General features: G+C 36.0%; 3 protein-coding genes across 3 annotated transcripts; 1 reads left to right on the forward strand and 2 right to left on the reverse strand.

Moving 5' to 3' along the window:
* Positions 1 to 4,899: 4,899 nt before the first annotated feature.
* On the forward strand, positions 4,900 to 5,627 carry LOC18592021 (peamaclein-like). Its single transcript, XM_018126064.2, has 2 exons — positions 4,900 to 5,093; positions 5,202 to 5,627. Exons 1-2 carry the CDS (start codon positions 5,012 to 5,014, stop codon positions 5,384 to 5,386), a joined length of 267 nt encoding a protein of 88 aa, XP_017981553.1. The 5' UTR covers positions 4,900 to 5,011; the 3' UTR covers positions 5,387 to 5,627.
* Positions 5,628 to 7,474: 1,847 nt separating this feature from the next.
* LOC18592022 (aspartic proteinase 36-like) lies at positions 7,475 to 14,284 on the reverse strand. The gene is made up of 12 exons (XM_018126063.2): positions 13,949 to 14,284; positions 13,744 to 13,864; positions 12,968 to 13,395; positions 12,713 to 12,869; positions 11,554 to 11,636; positions 11,368 to 11,464; positions 11,124 to 11,193; positions 10,702 to 10,908; positions 10,129 to 10,253; positions 9,314 to 9,415; positions 9,102 to 9,199; positions 7,475 to 7,952 (listed from the first exon to the last, which is right to left on the reverse strand). The coding sequence occupies exons 1-12, from the start codon at positions 14,197 to 14,199 to the stop codon at positions 7,775 to 7,777; spliced, it is 1,917 nt and encodes a 638-aa protein (XP_017981552.1). The 5' UTR covers positions 14,200 to 14,284; the 3' UTR covers positions 7,475 to 7,774.
* A 1,081-nt stretch (positions 14,285 to 15,365) lies between these two features.
* LOC18592023 (pumilio homolog 15-like) lies at positions 15,366 to 19,243 on the reverse strand. The gene is made up of 5 exons (XM_007018499.3): positions 18,294 to 19,243; positions 18,044 to 18,206; positions 16,826 to 16,989; positions 16,370 to 16,628; positions 15,366 to 15,864 (listed from the first exon to the last, which is right to left on the reverse strand). The coding sequence occupies exons 1-5, from the start codon at positions 19,220 to 19,222 to the stop codon at positions 15,757 to 15,759; spliced, it is 1,623 nt and encodes a 540-aa protein (XP_007018561.2). The 5' UTR covers positions 19,223 to 19,243; the 3' UTR covers positions 15,366 to 15,756.
* Positions 19,244 to 22,150: the final 2,907 nt, after the last annotated feature.

Raw genomic sequence — 22,150 nt, forward strand, 5'->3', positions numbered from 1 at the left:
TTTATCAATGCATTCGAATATTTGATTTATTACTTAATGCATAATTTTAATGATGAAATTAAAATTTGATGTTTAAGAGATAAAAATCAAAAATTTAATATTTATAGGGATAAAATTATAAAATTTGAAAAAAAAAGAAGAATTATTAAATTTTAAAATTTTAAGAGGCAAGAGCAAAAGCTTTTACTAACCTCATCCCTCTGCCTCTGCATGATTCTCTGTTTAAAAAATAAATTTGGGATCTTATTTTTTCAATTACAAAAAAAAACCTTAATTTGATCTATAAACTAGAAAATAAAAATCGACCCTCGGGCAAGATCTTTTGGACAAAAGAAAAATATTCTTAGATAGATCAACAAACCATCTTTCGCTTAGTCTGTCTTTTTCTTTCTCCCTTCTCTTTATTCTCTCAGAGCGTGAGTTTCGCTGGATTTGTTGAGAGCTAGACCCAACGACCTTAACTAGGATGGCGGTCCAACAACCAAAGTCAAAAAGACAGGCTTCACATAAGAGCAAGTTAAGACATATTTTCAGCATCTGCTAACGCAAAATGTGCCAACTCATAAGAAAACATCTCGAGATCTCATCAGTACGTTTATCTAACTCATCTAAATCCATGAGTTTCCCGATTCTCTGCCAAACAAGTTGAATTTTCTTTCCTGAATAATATCTCAGTGTGCCAATCATGGGTCTGTTTTGGTCTGCATTGATCGTTATCTCAGCTCTGAAACAAGGCAAGCAACTAGGCTACGAAGCTTCAAGACAAACAATGCTTTGGGCAGCCCACCTTTGCCATTGGGGTGTGGGACCTTTCTTAAACTTCAGTTGTCTCACCTTGCCCTTGTCCAAAATTTTGTTTCTCAATATATTCTTTCTAATTTCTATTTTTTTTTTCTTTTTAGAATAAATTATCTCGTTGCAATCATATCTCTACTCTTAACTCCGTGTTGACAGTATGATTAAGATTGAGCAGTAGTTTGATTTATTTATTGAAGTTGCTTGTAAGGTTAGACAGTGAAAGGTAAATTGAAACTCTTCTTACACAATCAAGTGCCAAAACGCAACTTATCTTACAATCTTGTATTTCGTCTTATGATTATAAATATTTAATCTATCCATTTTAATTATTAGTATCATTGAACAAATAAAAGAATTTTTTTTTAGAGTATTAAATTTTCTAAAGATAAGGTTCAAGTTCATCACTTTACTCTTATTTTGAATGTATTGAATTTAACATGTAAATAGAGTTTATGTCTGATCAATACAAGAAAAGAGATGATTAAGTTAGGTAGATGGTGGGGTTATTATGATTGTAGGATATGGTTTAGTGATTAGGCTTAAATTGTTAAGTCTTTTTTGACATCTTTTCTTGTCGGCATATTTGAGATTAATGTCACCAAACCACGACTATTAATCTAGTGGTACCAGCGAGGTGACTACAGAACTAGAGACCTTGGTGTGAATGATGCCAATTAAAAGTCAGAAAAGTTAAGATTAGAATCTGACTTTGGATAACTTTGAAGACTAAGCAGCAACCAATTTTAGTTGTGCATTCAATTCCTGATTTAAACCGATCTCCCTCACCGCCCACTTTATTCAAACCCCACATTTCACGTCAAAATGTTGAGTGGAAAAGAGTTTGAACCAGAGCTTCTGAGCTGCATCTCATTCAAAGTACAGTTTGCCGTACGAATTCGGCCCAATTTCTGACCCAATATATTGATTGAGTTAATGGGCTTTTCTTTTCTTTAGATCCCCTTGAATCCAAACAATGAGTTGCTAGCCCAAATTTTGTATCTTACCCTGATTGGGCTCTTTCTATATTTCCTATGTTTTACCTTTTTTTTTTTCCTTTATCCAGTAACTTATCCCTTATCTATCTTTAAAAATGAAAAATACTAAAACGGTAACTTTTCTTTTTTTATATTTAAGATCTGCATGTCCCTAGATAAGCTTTTTGTATGTGTGTGTGTGTGTTTTTAAGTAAGTATTTGGGCTTATTTTAGTACCCAAATTGAATCCACTAGAAAAAGATTTGAGATTGAGTGTATAATTTTTGTAAGGTTAAATTATGTTAATATTTTATGTATTTTATAAAAAAAGTGAATTTAATTTTTTATAATAATTTGTGTAAAGTAAATTTTTATATATTTTTAATTTATTAATTTTAATTCAAATCTCCTTAAATATTTATCATTAAATATGTTAACATATGTAGTACTTTGACTTATTGATGTGATGTTGATTATATACCAATATGACATTAATTATGTTGACGTGATATTGATTGGACTGACAATCAATTTATATTGTCCTTTCTTGTAAGCAACCTAAGAAAATGTGCTTTGCATGATCTTACGTTTTGCTTCCGATTGTAATTTATTTTTCTAGTACTTTCAGTTCGTGTTTTTGGGTAGAGATTAATAATCTTTTTATTTATTTGTTTTTTAAAATTGAAAGTTTGAGATGGTATTAGAATGCTAGAAACTTTCCTGGGCAATAGGCTCACACTGGGACCCGCTCAAATTACTCTCACTTCTCAGTCCAAAAGCATAAAAGTTTGCATGGACAACCGTGGGTTTCAATTTCCATGCGCAGGTGGATCATTCATTTGACATGAAGCTGAAAGGATGGGCACGTTCTTTGGCTTTACAGCTATCAATTCCCGTGTTGGGAGTGTTTAGGTAGGGGGTTTCCTTTTACGTATTAAACCATCCAAAGCCCACACAATTTTTGCTCTTTGGATGAATGTTGCTTTAATTCTGATTCCAATACAATGATGTTACCTAAACTTATGCCATTAGGAAGATTAATTATCACTACTGATTCAGATTTCAGACATCTCTGTGATGTTTTTAAAGTTCTGCTTCTCTAATTCAGCTTTCAGACAACTGATTTTAATCCTGTTCAACTGTATTACAACTCATAAAAGAAACCATTAGGCATTATGCAAATGCAGAGCATCGTCATTTATATTACCTTCCTTAGTTATTCCAGAGAGAGAAGAATCACTTGGTCACAATTTACGGCAAGAGACTAGTATTATTTCGTCTTGGAATGGCCATTAGATAGATTCAATATGACATTGTTTTTATTACCAAATGAGCAGATTGCTCGACCACCATGCCACTGAAAAGTTGAGCTGTATATACTTCTATTATAGGCTCAAGGCTTATTTATAAAGAAATTTCCAGTCCTTTTTCAATGTCGTTTTGTTAACAATAATCTTCAATCCAGGGTCATTTACCTAACTTGAACCATCTGGGATTTTTTACAGATATATGTGGCTGTAACCTGGTGCTTATCTGCTAGAGTAGGCTGGTCACCTCTTAATTGTACCTACCTTGAACCCGTTATTCCAGCCGCAACTCAGCTAAGGCAGGCTGATTTCATCTCTCTTTGATTCCAAGTTGCCGAATGCCTATTTCTCAGCCATGAGCATTCAATGCGTTCAATGCTTCTGATCGAATCAAGGTTCAGTGACATTATTGAATCATTGAACGAGTCAATAGACATAGCATAGGTATACGTTATACCCAATCTCTATCTCATTCCTGCTCCCAATTAAGTTGCCAAATCTTTTTGTAGAAGATGAATAAAAACAGTTTGGCATCACACTCATTGACCTATTTCGTCCTTCGGCGCATGTTTCCGGATGAATCCCAACAGACCACGTGACATGGCACGCTTTAGGTGGCAAAGTACAGGGCCAACCATCTCCTTTCATGGCACCGCATTCCTGGAAAGTGATAGCAACATTATAGTTTTCTTCTTTCCTTTCTTTCCTCTCTCTCTCTCTCTCTCTCTAACTTTCCAGAGTCTTCTTCCGACCCCCCATGCCCCCAAAAAAGGAAAATAGTAAATTGTTTCAAAAGAAAAGAACGGGATTGAACATTCAAGAGTAATCTTAAAGGCATGAATGCATGGTAGCCAAGCAAGTACGTACCTAGGGAAAGTGTTCAGTGTCCACCCGCATAACTCCTTCCAAGGAATTACACTAGTTACATTTCACAGCCCATTGGATATGTTTCATTTTTCAAATCAAAGATCGCTATCACTTCAAAAAATCAGAAAGATCTATCTTTAGACCATTTCCCAGTGACAATTGGCAAATGCTGGCAGCCACATTAATTTCTAAGAGGTTTTGTGGAGTCCCACATAGATTTGTGCATCATCACATTCACAGTGATTATATGAACAAAAGGACACATTCTACGTTAACTTGACGTTACCCACTCCTTAAACCTACGCTCACTGCTTCTGCATGCAAACTGGAGTAATTTAATAGGAACAAATGGAAATTTCCGACGCATTCTTCTTCCAAGGGATACAATTAATTTATAAGCTTTACTTAAAATTAAGTAGCAAATTAAGAGATTCACATGACAATGACAAGAAACAAACATAAAAAGTTTAATTAAGATCCCCTCACTTTAAAGTTAAAAAAACTTTAAATTGGTTTGTATCGAGATTGCTTTCCCTAGCTGGTACTGGATGACAAAACTTAGAATGATAAAAGCAGGAAAGAACGGGAAGGCGAAATTAAGCTTCACGTAATGGTTTTAATAATCAACCCAGTAACTTTTCGTGTCATTAAATGTTGTCGAGGAAGGCCAAATAAAAGAATGGTACGAAACCAAAATTAAAAAGAGTTGCTTTGATTGGTACTTGATGTTCCTTACAGTTCAGTCCTGTTACTGGAGAGGCAATGTAGCTAAAGCCATCAACCAACTAGGAGATGCCACCCCCACCAAACCCAAGTATCCCCACGACAGTCTGTAATTTGCTGTTGATGTTACTTAATTTATCGTTTTAAAGAACTTCCTTGCTTTTTACCTACTCCTCCTTCTCCCTATAAATAAGCCCCTCCCGGCTCATTCCATTGCCAACTCTCATAGGAAAACATTCTCATATTTTACTTAGGTTTCAACAAAGAAATAAAAAAAGAGTTAAAAACTACTACTTTCTTTGATTTTTAGGGCTTATAACAAAAACTTTTTTCGTAAAGATCATGAAGCTCATCTTGGTGACTTTCCTGCTTGTTTCTCTTGTTCTCAGCTCCTCTTTCTTTGAGGTGTCAATGGCCGGTTCAGGTAAGAAATATGGATAAGCTAATTGTGAACAAATGGAAAAACTCGGTATCTTTGATCGGTTTTATTTTGAGTATGCTAATGATGAGTTTCTGGGTTCGTCTGTGGAAGGTTTCTGCGACTCAAAGTGTAAGGTGAGGTGCTCAAAGGCAGGGGCAAAAGACAGGTGCTTGAAGTACTGCGGGATTTGCTGCAAGAAATGCAAGTGTGTTCCATCTGGGACATATGGGAACAAGCAGGAGTGTCCCTGCTACAGGGACATGAAGAACTCTAAGGGTAAGCCCAAGTGCCCTTAGATTGTTTCCTAGCTACTTGCATTCCTGTTCCTTTTCCCCATAACAATGTAGTAAAAACTGTGCAAGCCTACGTTTGCTCGTGGGACTAAACATTTGAGAGTCATGGAAGAGGAACCATTAAAGGTTTCTATTAAGCTATAAATAAGGTTTATGTAAGTCAAATTTACCTGTTAAATAAGTATTTTTAAGTCTTAGATATTGCACTATCAAAGGAATAATAACTGGTGTCCTTCTGCTGGTTTATGAATGCCCTATATATTTGATTAATTTTTCATGTACTTAGTAATTATCTAATTTGATCTTTATATCATTTACATAATTACTATTATTTCAAATTTCATTACGCTGTGTAGTCTCTGACAACTCAATGACTCACTAATGGTTAATTTGTGCTAAAAATGTGATTAACTTGATGATCTACACTCAGAACAGTAAATTGTAAGGTCTTGATTATGGCCGTGATCTTAAAAGCGAAGGCCAGCTAGCTTTGGCAGGCTTGAATTGTACTCAACGATGATGTACAAGCTGAAGATCTTCAATTAAGTTTGTGGCGCTGAGAGATGCGTGAGTTGACGCCTTGTTCAACATAGGTTTTTGGTTCGAGGTTGACTGGTTTAGTAATTCTCTAAGCAGCCTATTCACTTGCAATGTAGGATGTAGCAGCCACTTTGTTTTGTCCCTGGACCCTGGCGGTCCCCCTTTGGCCCTTTTCTTTATGATTGCCGCTTGATATCATGCCACCTAGCATGATTATTTCGTCACCATTTGCCAGGAAAAGGCTTTGAGCCTTGAAGGTCTAAAGCACCAATGCACCATCTCAACGAATTTAATTTAATGGGGGAACGGGAGAATAGAATTTGGGTTTGGCCCTTTAATTTCTACTCTTTATTTTTTATGAGTTGTCCGGTCATATGGTCATCGATCAGATTCTTGCAATTAATAATACTTAAAATCAACTGTACATAATCCAACCAATAAGTAGTAGCAGTAATTTTTTTAATGGACCTAGGAAGACAATAGCATTTCACCCTCCCTTCCCTTCCAAGTTCCATGGTCTATTCGGGAGTCAGTGTGGATCAGAAAGGAGAAAAAGATTGTCTTCTTTGCCCGTGAGATGTCATAATTTCTTTAACTTACAAGGACAGATACGTTCGATGTTGAACAGTACAAGAACTGGAAAAGAAGAACAAGTTAGCCGAAAAAGACCCCATTATGCCGCTACCATAATGTTTGCCACCAATCGCCGTACCCTTTGCTCACTTGTATGCGAACTTCGAGTAATAACCCTTAGCAAGATGACATGGTGGGCATGTTTTTGAAGTTCCAGAGCGCATTAGAGGTTTCTGCCTTCTGGGACATGACCCTCCAACAATATACTGCAAAGTAGAAAGTGTCAATATCAGCTATTATTATCTCCATAAGTGGAAATCTGGTAGGAATAAGTTCACGGGCTAGATTCCGTCTCCATTCGAGGAAATCCTTCTCCTTCTGCTACCAAGATCATCTTAGAGGCAGCCAGCCAGAACTTATGGGTTACATTTGAGTGTAAAATCATCCTCGCCAAGCACCCAAGCAGGTGGTGAGGAAGGTCAGAAAATGGAAATTACTCGTCTCTTACTAAGAATACACCAATAATTTGAAAGAAGACCGTAATTTTCACTCCCAAAAACTCGATTGTCTTCCTTACTCTTGTTATCTCTAACCTTTTCCACCATTCGGTTCACATTATTGGAGAATTAAGCTTGACAGGACCACTGTACTCTGCTTGGGTGTGTATTTTCCCACTTTAGACGATTTCCTCAGTTGCCACACCCAAATTGTAGGGGTTGTGAGGTCTTTATCAACGAGCAATCACCTTCGACTGTAATCAGGGCCAGGAACACAGCGTTAGCATCCTCACAATCAGTCTAGAATGCCAGAGCAATGGGGTTTACTTTCTCTACGCTGGAACCATCAGAGCTTGGGGTTGAAGGCCACCAATGAAATGTGGGTAAATGTGATACTATACATACTGCACTGCCCACGACACGATGGAATGATAGAAACCGCATGTTTCCAATACTCAAGACTGGGGAAAAGATAGAGAAGAATGACTATAATAATTTCATTCCTCAAATGGGTCTTGTATTACTTGATCTGAGAGACTTGTTTCCACATATGACAGTCAAAAATATGATCTAGTCCAATTATCTATTTGCACTATTGGTTTTCTTTTTTCTTAAAAATGGAAAATAAAAATTGTACAACAGAGGGATTGCATATGTATCTCCTCATACTGATCTGGCATGGATCCACCACCATCATCATTTTGTGAGCTCCAAAAGCATGTATTCTGTGCAAGATTATAAAATAGTATACAAGTAAACTATGCAGCAGACGGACGAAAATTTAAGATTGAAGAGGCTGAAGCTCTTGCTCCGGAGTAGGAGCACCAACAGGTTCATATGCACTGATTGCCTGTTGTCTGCGTCGATGAACCAACCATATCCCAATAGCTGACAAACCAAGAATCAGAGTAGTTACAAATCCAAGAGCCAGTGCCAGAAAGTGATGTTGCCACCATGTCCTGCGAAGCACCAGTAGGAACCCAAATGTTATTTCTGAGCTAAACCAGTTCAAGATGATGGGAAAAGATAGTAGTAATATACACAGCCTAGGAAAGAATGTCCTCAGACCAACAAAAACAGGGAAGTTGGAAGTGTACTCTAAAATCCATAGGATTCTTTGTTCTGATGTAATTGCATTTGACCCAGGTTAGACAACTATAAATCAGTCACATGGACATGAGTTTTGAGACCCTATAAATCAGTCTCAATGTGAAATTTTATAAAAATTTTACTGCACCCAACTACCCATGTCACACACCTATCTGAGTTCAAGTAAAATAGCTTCATAGTAAACAAAGTCCTAAAACTGAACCTTGACCTTGGGGTAAAAAGACCCTAACTTGTAGCGAGGTAATAGATACTACGGAAAATATCATGGTCTATTACAATAATCTAAACAAAGAGGCCCATTGCTGCATCATGTGCCCTTGCAACCATCCTAATTACCATATGCTGGGCTGCAAAATAAGTGCTAATCAGTTGGCCCTTCACTCCACCAGGACCATCCACAACTACTCTATTGCCAACTCACTCCCATCTTTCTAATGACCAATCACATTCTGGCTTTCCAATCCCATCCCTTCAATTGTGACCTTAATCAACACAGCAATCATAAGACAGTACATATTTCGTTCTTTATTTGTATACTTTATTAATCTTTACTTTCATAACTACTTTCACATAACTACCGGTAAACATGAGACACTCTAAATGCACCAAAAAGCAGACAACATTTGGCCTACAAGTCCCCAGAAAAAAAAAAAGGAAGGCAAGATGAAAAAAGTAGGCAATCCAACTAAGACAAATAGGATCATTTGACCCAGGTCTCCACGCAGCCAATACTTCAAGATACAATGGTATTAGTGTTGGGGGTTAAAAAAATGATAGATTTTCCTCCAGGTCTTTGAGTGGGACTCAGAATTCCATATCTTATCTCTAGCACAAGTATTACTTATTATTTTCATCTGCAATAAGTAGGCTAGACTTTAGGGTTCCTTCATTGTCCAAAATGCTCCAAAGATATGTTCATCACAATAATAGTAGCCAATTAAATCCACCCTAGTAGCATAAAAGGAATTAAAATAAGCGGAAAGCAAAAAAGAACATACATCTTCCTTTGAGGTTCAGCATTCCATTCAACCAACTTATAATTTCCAAATCTCTCAGGAAACTGCATTCGATGATCCCTTAAGCGCAGAATGATGCTCTGCGCATAATAAAGGAAAATAAGATTCAGTTCAATACTGTGGTAAATAGATAGGTAAAGAATAAGTTGAATATGCAAATATTAGTATCACAGACTTCACAGTAGCGATAATACCAGTGCAGTCGTATTAGAAATATAATTGGCAGATGCAGCTGGAAAAATGCCCCATCTAACAAGGAAATCATTTCCTTTGGAAGTGACGTTCAACAGGCGAACCTGATGAATCAAAACAATCGCGTAAGTACTGGTGAACCAGATAAGGCTAATTCATAACTGTCAAACACAAAGCAATATGAAGAGATACTAGTTACACTAACAGATACACCTATAATTCTAAAACGATACTATGGGAGGTAATGGTTGGGCTACAAGATAAGTGCATATAACGGTCACCACCATATGTCCCCTCCCCAGTCCCCACAAAATAGAAGAAAAAAACCACAAATAATCATAGTGCAAGCATAATTAATTTCTAAGCTCGAGTTAAAAATAGAGATGTCCATGGCTTGAAGCTAAGCTTTATACATAAAATCTTAACTAGGGCCCAGAAATCTTTAATTAGATCCAGCTGGAACTTTTATCGGGCCTAGGCTTTTTTTCTAGGCCCATCCCAACCTATAGGTATACAAGCCCACCCAAAATTTGGGTGGGCTAGCGGGCCAACTGGCAGGTGGACACCTCTAGTTAAATCTGCAAATTACATGATTTGAGAAAAGCCATGAAATTCTACCAATGGTTCCAACTATATGTTATCATTAGTTAAAATCTGATTCAGATTACATTGCACCAATGACCAAATAAGATGGTTCTTCCTCAAAAAATGAATCAATAAAAAAAATTTCAAAAGCAGTCCAATGTACAACCTCAAATCTAATTCCCACAAGGCTAAAAAGACTTAGTTAAAGTCAAGGTAAGTAATTAAACTGCACCTGTGATTTATCAACTTCCAGTTCCTGGGAAATTAAGTCTGCAAGCTCCTTGAAGTTGGGCTTCAAGTTGGAATCATTTGCGCTAATTGACATATCAAATGTTATAAATCCAATACGAAATGAACCTGATTATCATGTGGGGGGAGACAATATTCATCAGAGAGAATTTACACTTTACACCATCCATTTGTATAAATGCATGCATCATTATCACTCAGAAATCAAAAAGACAACTAAGCTTATCATCATACTTAATGACAGACCCACAGAAAATGAAATAAGCACCACGTGGTGCAAACCTTAAATGTGTAAAGCAACCAGCAAGCCCATTTTGTGAGCAGAAAATGATAATTATAGCGTAAACAAGATTATACCAAAAGGATATGGTATGAAATTAGGCCATCTTAACAATAATAAGCTTTAAATGCATAAGCTGTGAGTATCTGACTAGTATATAAAACCAGATATATATAAACACACACACACATACCAGGGGTTGCATGTATGCTTTTTATCAGGAACTATAAGCCTCCTTTTAAATCTACGGGAGATTTTTATGCTTAAGCAGTGCACCTGGAAGAACATTTGGTGGCAACCCACTTGGGGCTAGTGCCGGAGGAATTTCCATGTTTGTATCCTTGCTTTGGGAGACTAAAGGAGCTGGCGCAGGCGCACCAGGGAACTGCACTCTCCTCCATAGCTCAGAACAATTAGTTTTCCAAAAGCCTATCCTGTCATTACCCCGATCATAAGTGACTAAGGTGTTACGGACGACAATGCCTGCCTCAAACAAACAAAAGTTAAGAGATTATTACTGCAGTCATCTAAACAAACATGATATATTGAGTTGGACTGGACCATAGTATACAGAAAGAACTTTAGATTTTTGGCATTCATTTTTCAAAAATATATGGTAGGCATATGCTACACACGCACATTCATGCACACACATTGAGGGAGAGAAGGCTTTGTGTTAAGCAAATGATGCAACATACCTCCTAAAAGAGTAGTCGCTTCTGCATTTTGGAAAATTCCCAAGCAATATGCACCACTAACCTTTGTATGCTAAAAAGCATCCCATTAAGAGACAGAGGATATATGTGTCAGAACGTTGTTTGAAGAATTAGCACAGAAAATAGATGATGCAAAAATGTTTTATAACCACTTAAATTAGCTTTGCCACCAATCAAGGACCCATTTTGCTCTTCAAGAATGCAAAGTTCAAAAAAGGTTAATTACCCGGAACAGGTAGTTTTCTGGAGACAGCAATAACTTCTTTCCATTGTTAAATACCATCTCAACCTCTGGGAAAATTTTTGCTAGTTGCGAAAAATCCCTGTATCACGTTTCAAGAAAAACCATTAAGATGGACTCAAGACAACAAGTATCAGCTTTCATATAAAATGAAAAAGTTATTGGCAACACCTTCCAGCACTGGAAAAACAGATATCATCATAATTTGGATCAGGACCATGGACCCTTTTGAGAAAATGAACTTCCCTTATGATCTGCATTGAAATAGCCAAATAACCATGAAGAACAGTTCCAAACATTAGCATGCACGAAAATAGATGCTGATATTATGTTAATAAAGTTTAAACTAAAACAAAAATAAAACTTAAAGACAATTAAAATTAAACTGCCAGAATAGTTTGAGTTGCAGCAAGTCAAGAACAAACACCAACATTAAGTATTTTCTGATGAAAGATATTAATCATGGTTGCAGCCATAATGAACTCTTGATGCTGTGGTTGAAGCCATAATTTTCAAAAAATGGGGCCACAGACCAAGCAACGGTTCAGAATACTAAATCCTAAACGGCTAAACCACAGAAATCAAACCCAATAATCATAGTTGTCATAAACATGTTAATTTCATTCAAAGGCTTTCACAATAACTTACCAAATGCAAATTGCTATAAGTCAATTATAATATTGTACTGTATAACAGTTAATATTTTACTAGTAATTTAGTTCCTGTCAAAGTGCCATTACTGTTGTCCAGATAATAATGATGGAAATGGACTCCGTATCTGTTGAAGGATAAGAACCATGCAGAACAGACATGCTTCAAACTTCCTAAGGAAGCAGGTTTTATAAAATGACAAGTTCCAGAAATTGGATAACTAAAGCATAGTACCAATATTTAAGAAGCAGCACCTCCAAGTGCTTGGAAAGTAATAAAGCAGTTTTCATAAAGAACAACTAGTTTAAGTAACATTGTTACCCAGATATGTAAAAGATGTATCAATACTCAGTTTCCTTCATAGTTGCCTTGTAATATAATACCTAACTGCATAAATTTCTAACTAATTCTCTCAAAGTAATATACGTTACAATAAATGACAACATGAGCAGTCATTCATCCATTAGGGCACATTAAATGCAACAAAAGCACATCTTTTAATCATCATATGCAAAATCAAAAACTTTTTCTATGCCTCAATTAATAATTCTGGCTTCTGAAAAAAAAATAGTAAAGTATCATAGGAGAAAGAACAGCATAACAATTGTAGAAAAGACAATGAGAACCTGGCTAGCAAAAATCTAAAATTAGCATGAAACTCAAAGCTATTAGATCTTACAGCATCCCTAAATGCAACAAATGCAGCTTTTGGAAGGTAAGCATATGTTGTTCCACTGTCCAGGACTGTTCCATGCCTTCCATCAAAGATCCCAGGGTGTAACTTCAATGGCTTTCCAGCAACATGCATTTCCTTAAGCTCAATGTTGTAGTAAGGGCTGTTGACATTCAAAAGCTACAGTGAATGTGTAAGACGAACCAGATGCATTCTTAGGAAAAATGCATCCACAAATATGATCCTTTGAAAGAAGTATACCTACGGAAAGGGTCCGAATGGGAGAAGACCATATCAGGGGGAGGAGTGATATTTCCAAGAACCATTGCACCCCCACCAACATCCATCCCACCATAACACAAAGAAAATGAATCACCAATAACACTCTTATCAACAAGTTGATCCACAATACTTAGCCGCCCACGACCCAAACCCATTATACCATCAGCTCGTTGGCTGTAAAGATCACCTGTTTCCATATTTTCACAACCAAAAACAGCACGCTGAGGCACAAGTTCACTTTCATTCCCAAAAGAAACAACATCCTCTCCAAGCACCCCACTGCTGGAACTCATCTCAGCATACCGTCTATCATATGTGCATTGCTTTTGCTCATCATCACAATTACAACTCGGATTGCATTTTACAGGTTGATAAGTGCTAGACAAATCCGGTTGGAACCTTGGATCCTGGATTCCAATAAGAGATTAATATTGCCACAAAATCACCAGTTTCCCCTGATATATTTCTATTTTCTAACAGTCACAGATTTAAGAAATCAAGAAATTAGAACAAAACTTAAATCTAGTAGCCAAGCATACCTCACTTTCTCGTAATGGTAAAAGCTAAGAATCTAAATCGCCATTTAACTCCTCTGTTACTTCAAAATTCTACTAAGCTAATTACCCACTAATTTCAATTTGATAAAGTTAAAAACCGCAATCTCACTTTAAATAATGGCGTCAATTTCAAATTCATTAATAACAATTAAAAACGGAAGAGCTGAAATGCACGAACTTGATAAGAAGGGACCGAACCTGATGCTTGCCGCACTGTGCACAACTGGAGCAAGGAACGTAAGTTACAGTACTTCCGGTATCGACGATGAGCGCGAATTCCTGAGGCGGCGTCCCTATCCATAGCCGAGTCGTATAGTAACTGCAAATTACCAAAAAGAAAATCCTCAATATTTCGAAAATTCAAAAGAAAAAAAAATTGGAACCTTTTTTACAGAATATATACCCGTTGGAAAGGAGATCATCATAGAGTCTCATCCGAGCGTTTGGAATGGAAGGAGAGAACTCCGACTGCTGGAGATGACGGCGGAGATTGTCCACGTGTCGGTGCAGGGAATGATTGCGTGATGATTGATGTAGAGGGAGGACCATCGGCCGTCGGTTATGATGTTTTGCATCGACGGTGGCTAGATGGAACCAGAGTACGGAACAGACAATTAGAAGGGAAGAGGTTCGGTGAAGCCAGGTTCGAGCCATGGCGCGTCGCTTTGGCCCCAGGTTGTGGTCAATGACGACAGACCATTGCACACGGAGGACCCAAGAGCGTGCACTCGACCTTTATAAAGGAAACTGATAGAAAGCTCTTAATAAACCGGCATAGTGGGGAGCCAACGAGGGCGAGACACGTCATGGGTTGCAGTGACTTTTAGTCAAAGTAAACGGTGAATCAAACGGACGGCCATTAGAATCCGGTTTGATTAAGTGGTTGGTTTAGTGGAGATAATTAATAATCCTTGCGATAATACAAAACAAAGCAAAAAGGTTTGAGTAGTGACAAAGAAATAAGGGGGCATTGCATCACGATCCTGCAAAGAAACGTGCCCAATCATTTGCCAATGGAGGTGGCCTCGTTTTAGGAATGAAAGCTTAACTTGTCTTGGTTGCCATTTTCAAAGGTTGAAATGTCCCGCAAATGAGAATTTGAACCGGTTTTATCGATATTTTTTCACAAGAGTATTAATCAAACATGAGAAAAATAATGTGAAAGATTCACCGGGGAAAATGACGTTGCTCTTCTTCTTCTACCATAAATAAGTAGGGTTACTTACATGTTATGATGGAGTTTTTCACTTAATCGTCTTCTAAGATAAAAATTTGTTAGCTTGTCGTTGAATATGTTGCACTTCCTCAATCCATCAACTTGGAATTAGATCAATACAGTCACGAACCAAGATAGAATATATGTGAAATCCTTCTGTAATACCCCAAAGTTCAGCTATAGCTATAAGACTAGTAGTAGTACCAATATTTAACAAATTAAAGAAGAGAAACCAAGCACCATCACTATCCCAAGTAAACCCTCCGTGGAAGCTAAACCAGTGCCTGTCTTCCTCGCACCATTTTCATTGCATAGCTAAAAAAGAGGATACTCATGGCTTTCAGGGACAGCAAAGCCAGGAACATAACATGGTTTTCAAAAGTGAATTTTCGTGCAAGGTAAGAGTACTTTCAATTAAGTTTCAAATCGTTGGCCAAAAAAGATGCTAGTATTAAGCTTCCAAACATTATATAAGTTCATTTGGTGTAACAACAGGATTGCAGCAGCATTCATTAGAAGGCTGCAAGAATGACACTCAAACCCAGAAGCAAAACAGTAACTCAATTTTTACATGAAAAAGGAGTTAGAATAACTCAATGCCCTTGAAGAAAAAAAAAATGCTAGATACACATTGTAGGACAAACAAAAGTGGGAAAACCTCAAAATATGGTTTATCCCCTTTCAAATCCCCAAAAGAACAATTATACATCAAGTTTCATAATTTCTGTATCCAACTGCAGAGTATCCGCTGCTTTCAAGATCCAAACATGGAGTGTAGCATAACTCAGGGATTCATGTGACAGCCAACAAAGACTACAAACTACAACACCAACAATAATCCTACACTATGAGGCATCAGATCAACTATAATCTGAGTAAATCCACAATAATCCTAATGTGGTAGAAGATTTTGAGGGGAAAAAGAAATGCCTAAGATCGATTGTAGTGAAAATCTCTTATTAGCATATCTCCCCATGTTATACTTTTGTAATTTTCTAAAAGTACATGTGTAATTTTCTAAGCACCCATTTTCCATAAACATGGCTGCGCATCATTGGATAGTTAACCCGCACCAGATTCAGCAAAGCATTGTAGACAAAGCCCTGCTCATGCAATAATAAAGAAACATCACAACAAAAAAATAAGCTGCAGCCTAATAACAATCTCCGGTATAAGTTGCTTTTTCTTTTTTGTTGGAATTTGTAGAAGTTGCTATTAATACAGAAAAAGTAAAGCATATGGAAAACATTGCATGTTGTGGTAAGAGGGATATGGCCTACTAGAGGATCAGGCCAAAGTTATTTTGAATAGCTGACTCAAGGCAAGAGTTAGTTATACAAGTTCCAGCAATTTGCATGTCAACAAAGGATGAATTCTACAAAACCAAGGTCTTTTTCATAAAAACCAAATTATATAGAAGTTAAATCGAATAATTTACTCTGATAACCACGCTGGTCAAACTTGTCTGAGTGCCTACCCCAACCCTATCCAGGTGCAATAGATTAATGAAGAAGCTTAAGGCACATATTTATGCGATACACAGACACCTTTGCAAGTGCACCAAATGACCAAGAAGATGGAACCAGCAGGATGTGAGAATTATCTAACCTTAGAAACTGACAAAGCAGACTGGAAAACATAGTTTCCAAAGGGGTCGACAAGAAGCCTTGATACAGTGGGACTTCTAAGCAACTCCATTATAATTCTTGTAGACTGCTGTTCTCCCGATTCAATCAAGCACTTCTCCACAACATTGCTTCCATACCTATTGCAGGAAAGAGATGCATAATTCCCTTCGAGCTCCCTCAGAAGACTTTCTGTTATTTGTGGATCTTTTAATCCCAGTATATGTTGCACCACATAATTGCTAGAAAAAATGAAAAATAAAGGAGTCCATCAAGCTCAAATAAATTGTGCACCATATTGCTTACAAATTTAAAAAACACAACATAATTCCACAACAAAGCAAGGCAGTGCAGTATCAATGGAAGACCTTTTATACATACACACTCATCAACTTAAGATCAATGACTTTCCGGCACATTAGGTTTCCAAGAAACATACCCATATTGATCTTCTGCTAGGTGTAGAGCATTTGCTATTATCTCGCGAACCAGATGTGCTCTTACCTCTCCCTTAGAGTGGTCAACACATTGTTGCAGAGCACAACACCCACTTTTATCTGTTGCAATTTGATAACAGTTATACGCCACCTCATTCAGAAGATACTGCCAATGAAAATTCAGTGTCAGAAAATGTGTTAGATTAGATTTTTTAGATTTCTAAATACAAAGTGGTAATGATTCCCTGGTTTACTGCATAAAAGCAAATTCTTTATGGTTGATATTAAATCTTCATGATTTGCAAACCTCCGCTGTAGAAAATCAATTGTTTAATCCTTATTGGTGAAAGAAAAACTAACAGACCGGTAAAACTGCAAGATCAATTAATAGTCACTTTTTAGAAAAATGCACAGCATACATGAATGAGCAATCTTCTCTGGCAAACTGTACCCATGTGCTTATTTACTCAACAATGTTGCCAGTAAATTGGGCACTTCCCATCAACCAAAAGAATGTATGGATCAAATTTGTTGGGAAACAGAAACAAATTGTGTGGTACAACCAACATTTTAGATGTACTGAAGCCAAAGATACAAGCTCAAGGGTAGAAAATACCAAAAATAAATATGAAGACATGAAACAGAACTTACAAAAAAGGGAAGTCAGGGATTTAAATGACACATATCTAAAGAACATAACATGGTAGAGCAAGATATTTCGCAATAAAAACTATGAGCCCACAAAAGTATAGACTTTACATCCTTGCAGTAAAGACCAGTCAGAAACCAGAAACATGGACAAAACTACATATACTAATTTGATATAAGAGAACCCAAAGCCATAGCAAAATGAGACAGGAAAGTTGCCTAATTTTCACAGGGAAATTACTTGTGTATAAGAAACAAGCAATGGCATAATTTTTGGCAACCTAAAGTGACTCAACTTTTCACGACATTCACAAATGTATAAAACAGATCTTGGTCCAGTTTCAACATTGATAGAGGAAGACAGAAAGCAGCAGTAAATGCATCTATTTCATTGTCATAACTTTTAGAAACGAAGGATCATAGTAACCTCTGCACTTTCATTCAATCTATGTAGGAACCAAGAAGAAACAAATGCACGGTAAAATAAAACTAATTGAAACAAGATGAAAAAATCAAAATGAAGCTTAATTCAAATCGTAGCCGATCCTACTACTCTAACACTTGGATGTTACCTTATTATCTTCGTCGGAGAAATTTATCAAGCAACATTGGATCACACGATGACCATTCATGTCCTTGGTCAATGCAACTGCACCAGCGCTTAGAGCTGACATAGCTAATGAGATTTGGTGATGAGTAGTAAGTTTCTCCAACAATTTCTGTACAGCACGAGACCTACCACCAAAAAGAAAAAGTTATTGGAAACAAACTTTTTCCTTCGAAAAAAAAAAAGGAAACGAGAATAAACCAAACCAAACATACCCATGAGTATTGAGACAAATGTTAACAAGCCGAAAATCATCCTCAGTAACCAGTAAAAGAATCTGATTCTTTTGTTCATCACTACACACTTCCACAACTTTTTGAACAACATAATTTGCAAAAGGGTCCAACATCAACTCACCCACATGGTTAATAGTCTCCATGAAAATCATATCAATTTCCTCCTTTGAAGCTTCGCCAACAGCCCTTTGTAAAAACCTACATCCATATTGATCTTTTGCTAAGGCCACAATCCTACCCCTCAAGTCCCCTAGCCTCAAACAATTCAAAGGCTCCTGTAACCAATGAGGCCTCCTAAAACTATTACTATTATTCTGATTATTATTATTGTTATTAGTAAAACTAGATCTCATTACATTCCTGTTTTTTGAACAACAAGCCCTTGTGCAACAACCAGCCGCAGCAGAACCAGCCAAGAATCTATTTTGACTGGAAGAGGGTAATATTGAGAATTCATTGAAAAGTTCACTCCTTCTTGAATCAAGCAAATACCCATTTCCATTTAATTTGGAGGGTTGATATGAACTAGACATGAAAGTATCCCAACTATCAATATCTGGGCCCACCATCATCCCCCCATCAAAACCCACATTCAAACCCTCAACAGCATTGTTTCTCTCTTGTCCTGTTCTTGCCAACCCACCACCAATGCCACTCCCAGACCCCTCCAAATATTCACCACCAAGAAAACCCGGATAGCCTAACTCTTGATTCCCCCGAGTTGACACACTGAGACGAGAAAAGGCTGATTCTAGGGTTTGATCAGAAGGGTTGTTTTGGACGGAAGTTTCTGGAAGCATAGGTTGTATGTCATGAGAAAAAGGGAGACAGCTTTCGGGTGACCGCCAAATCGGAGCCAAAAACGGCGTTTCAGAGAAAAAAGAAGGGCTACCGTGCACTAGCTCCATCAAAACCAAGAAACAAAGAGAGAAAACTTAAAAGGGGAGATAAAGAAAGAGAGAGAGGAGCGTAAAGAAGAGAGTTTTTGGAAGGGCTTTGAGGTTGATCTTAAAAGCACGTATTTATAACAAAAATGCGGAGATAAAGTCAGGGTAAATTTTAATTCAAGAAGAAGTTATGTGAAAGAAATATTGTGATTTGATTGGACAAACTGCCATATTTGTTTTTGTTTTTGTTTTTTTATTTTGTGTTGGGAGAGAATAAAGATGGAAAGGACTTTAGACAGAAAGAGAGTCATAGATGGAGAGTGAGACTGTAGAGATATGGCTGAAATAAAGACTACGGTTGAACGGGTTTTTTGCATGCAATTTATGGAAACTTTTCACGCTGCGGGCCAAATGCCAAAAACTCGAAAAGCTAAAACCTTGTACCAACACAGAAACACAACTGTGTTTCCTCGGTTGTATGTCTGTCTGTCTGTCTGTCACCCTCACCCCCTCCCCCTCCCTTCCAATCCTGTGGGTCCACCATCGCTGACCAGTTGTTATCCAGTCCTTTGTGTTTTCTTCTCCTGCTTGTCATTTTGTCTTCTTTTCTAGGAAGTCGTCTTCTTCTTCGAAGATTAATTACGATTAAATTTTAAATTAGTTTAATCTCCATGCTTTTGATATACTCTCAATTTAATTTGTAACTTGGGATATTTGTTTTCTCCTTGAAATCTAAAATAAAAGTTGATATCGAATCCTAATCAAATCGATAATTTTAAATTATTTTTTTGATAAATATTGAATGAAATGTACCTTATATATTAGTTTTATCCTTTTCAGTTTAGGTACTTGGGTATCCATGCATTAAATTAGATAACTTGCCATTTTATTTTTTATTTTCCAAACGATTGGAATAATGGAGATTTGTTCAAGCACAAAGCCAACAGAATTTTTCTTGAATGGTAGTTTAAGTTAATGACTAATTAATAGCGAGTTCTAATTTTTTTTAGTGATCTTATCACTTCAATAATTTATAAATTTATTCGTGTTTTTTTAAAAAAGTATTAACAGTACTACTATTTAATGAAAAAATAATATTGCTAAATTTGTAAATTAATCCCATAAATCCTAACATTCTCTGTTATAATTAATTAGCTGCATTTTTTTGTACATATAGTTTAAGCTCTAAAGTTATTCACGATGAACACAAATGGAGATTACTGACCTTTTTTTTTTTTGGGTGCTGACAAATGGAGATTAGGTTTGATATATATCAAATTAAATTCAAAATGTTTATCTAATCTAAAAGTTTTTTGGTTTTTATACCTATAGATGAAAATTCTTCTATATATATATATATATTAAAATTAAAGAAAGTTTCAAATTTAATTATGAGATATATTTTTATTTTTATATTATATATATTCATTATTACCATTCATAAGTATGACATACAGATATGTTGCATGATAAGGATAATTTATTATTAATATTTTGAAAATTATATGGCTTATCGTAAAAGTCTCGTCAATAAAAACCTGAGAGCATGTTTGTCATGTTTATAAAAAAGTTAATTTTTGTGTGAATTGGATGATTAATTATGCAAAACAACTATTTTTGAATTTTCACACGTTTTTTCATTTATCAAATGATCTTAGACCATTGTTTTCGAACGATGTTTTTGGTGTATTTTTGTCTATATTAATCCATTAATATGATTATTTACTCTCTTATTAATATATATATATATATATATATATATATATATGTATATTGAATTATTAGTTTGGGTTCACTTCATACGCGACCAGACGGAAGAATGTAACTGGTTACTAAGGTAGGTGGTCCAAATTCCTGAAGAAGTGAAGTCAAATATTGTTATCAACGAAACTTACACGCTGAATAGCATATTGACCAGGAAAATGCATCAGTCTTTAGTTGATTTACTTTGGAAAGCTCACCCTATTCTTTTCCGCTCCTCTGAGGTTAGTAAACAGCAACATTGCCAAAATTGTGTATGAGCCATATATATTATTGCTAATACTCTAACTTATACGAAATTTTGATACTCATATTTCTTCCATATCAAGTAAAGAACGTTACAGCCGCGTTTTCAACTATTTTCTATTTGACTGCTTTTGCTTTTGAGTGTATCATCAATAACAGGTGTGCTCTGTTTTTTGAACAAAAAGAATACATACGTAGTATTTTTTTAACAAAAAGAATCAAACAATTATAATTAAAAATCCAACTAAATAAGATTATGAAGATCTAATAAAGAAAATTAAAACCCCAATAAAAGGGAAATAGTCAATATAATGTTTTTTTATTTAATTCGTAAGTCAATTTCTTTTGTATCAAATGTGATAGAATTTGAAAAAAAAAATTTAATCACTTGATATTATAAAAAGTAAATTAAATGTGCAATTCTTTTGTTTGGATCACATGAAAACGGGATGAGTTAAATATTATAAGTTTACAAAAAGAAATTTTTCTTTTTTAAAAAAAAAAAAAAACCTATTTTATACCTTTTCATTCAATAGGTAGAATAGGAAAATAATAACACATTTGTTTTATTTCCTTCTATTTTCCTATACTCCATCTAGTAAAAAGGAAAATCCTTCTTCTTTCCATTTACTTTTCGATTATTTTCAACCACAAAATGTCGTTGGAATGAAAATTTATGCCCTTGATTCTGTTATACTTTTAAACCGTTGAGTTACCAACCAAGTGCGTCGCCACTTCCGTGAGATTTCCAACATCTTACGGTCAAACTAAATGTAAACGCCAGAAGTTTGATACTTCTAACACGGTAACGCGTTACGAACTTCTCAAAATTGTAACTAACAGGCAGAAAAGAAAGCAATTGAGTTTTGTAAACAAGCGTTTTAAGGCCACTAATTAATGTTATTGTTGAATTCACTCAATCTATTAGAAATGTCCTTAACA

Source organism: Theobroma cacao, chromosome 8, assembly GCF_053813885.1.
Source record: "Theobroma cacao isolate CCN51 chromosome 8, ASM5381388v1, whole genome shotgun sequence".
Classification (NCBI taxonomy): Eukaryota; Viridiplantae; Streptophyta; class Magnoliopsida; order Malvales; family Malvaceae; genus Theobroma; species Theobroma cacao.

What these genes read in the sequence shown, in the direction of transcription:
- LOC18592021 (XM_018126064.2), top strand. Translation starts at nt 5,012, where the DNA reads ATGAAGCTCATCTTGGTGACTTTCCTGCTTGTTTCTCTTGTTCTCAGC. An exon ending in GGTGTCAATGGCCGGTTCAG is followed by an intron (nt 5,094 to 5,201) that starts GTAAGAAATATG and finishes CGTCTGTGGAAG; the next exon opens with GTTTCTGCGACTCAAAGTGT.
- LOC18592022 (XM_018126063.2), bottom strand. Translation starts at nt 14,199, where the DNA reads ATGGCTCGAACCTGGCTTCACCGAACCTCTTCCCTTCTAATTGTCTGT. An exon ending in GATGATCTCCTTTCCAACGG is followed by an intron (nt 13,865 to 13,948) that starts GTATATATTCTG and finishes GGTAATTTGCAG; the next exon opens with TTACTATACGACTCGGCTAT. An exon ending in AGCGACTACTCTTTTAGGAG is followed by an intron (nt 10,909 to 11,123) that starts GTATGTTGCATC and finishes TGTTTGAGGCAG; the next exon opens with GCATTGTCGTCCGTAACACC.
- LOC18592023 (XM_007018499.3), bottom strand. Translation starts at nt 19,222, where the DNA reads ATGGAGCTAGTGCACGGTAGCCCTTCTTTTTTCTCTGAAACGCCGTTT. An exon ending in ATTTGTCTCAATACTCATGG is followed by an intron (nt 18,207 to 18,293) that starts GTATGTTTGGTT and finishes TTTTGGTGGTAG; the next exon opens with GTCTCGTGCTGTACAGAAAT. An exon ending in TCTCCGACGAAGATAATAAG is followed by an intron (nt 16,990 to 18,043) that starts GTAACATCCAAG and finishes TTTCATTGGCAG; the next exon opens with TATCTTCTGAATGAGGTGGC.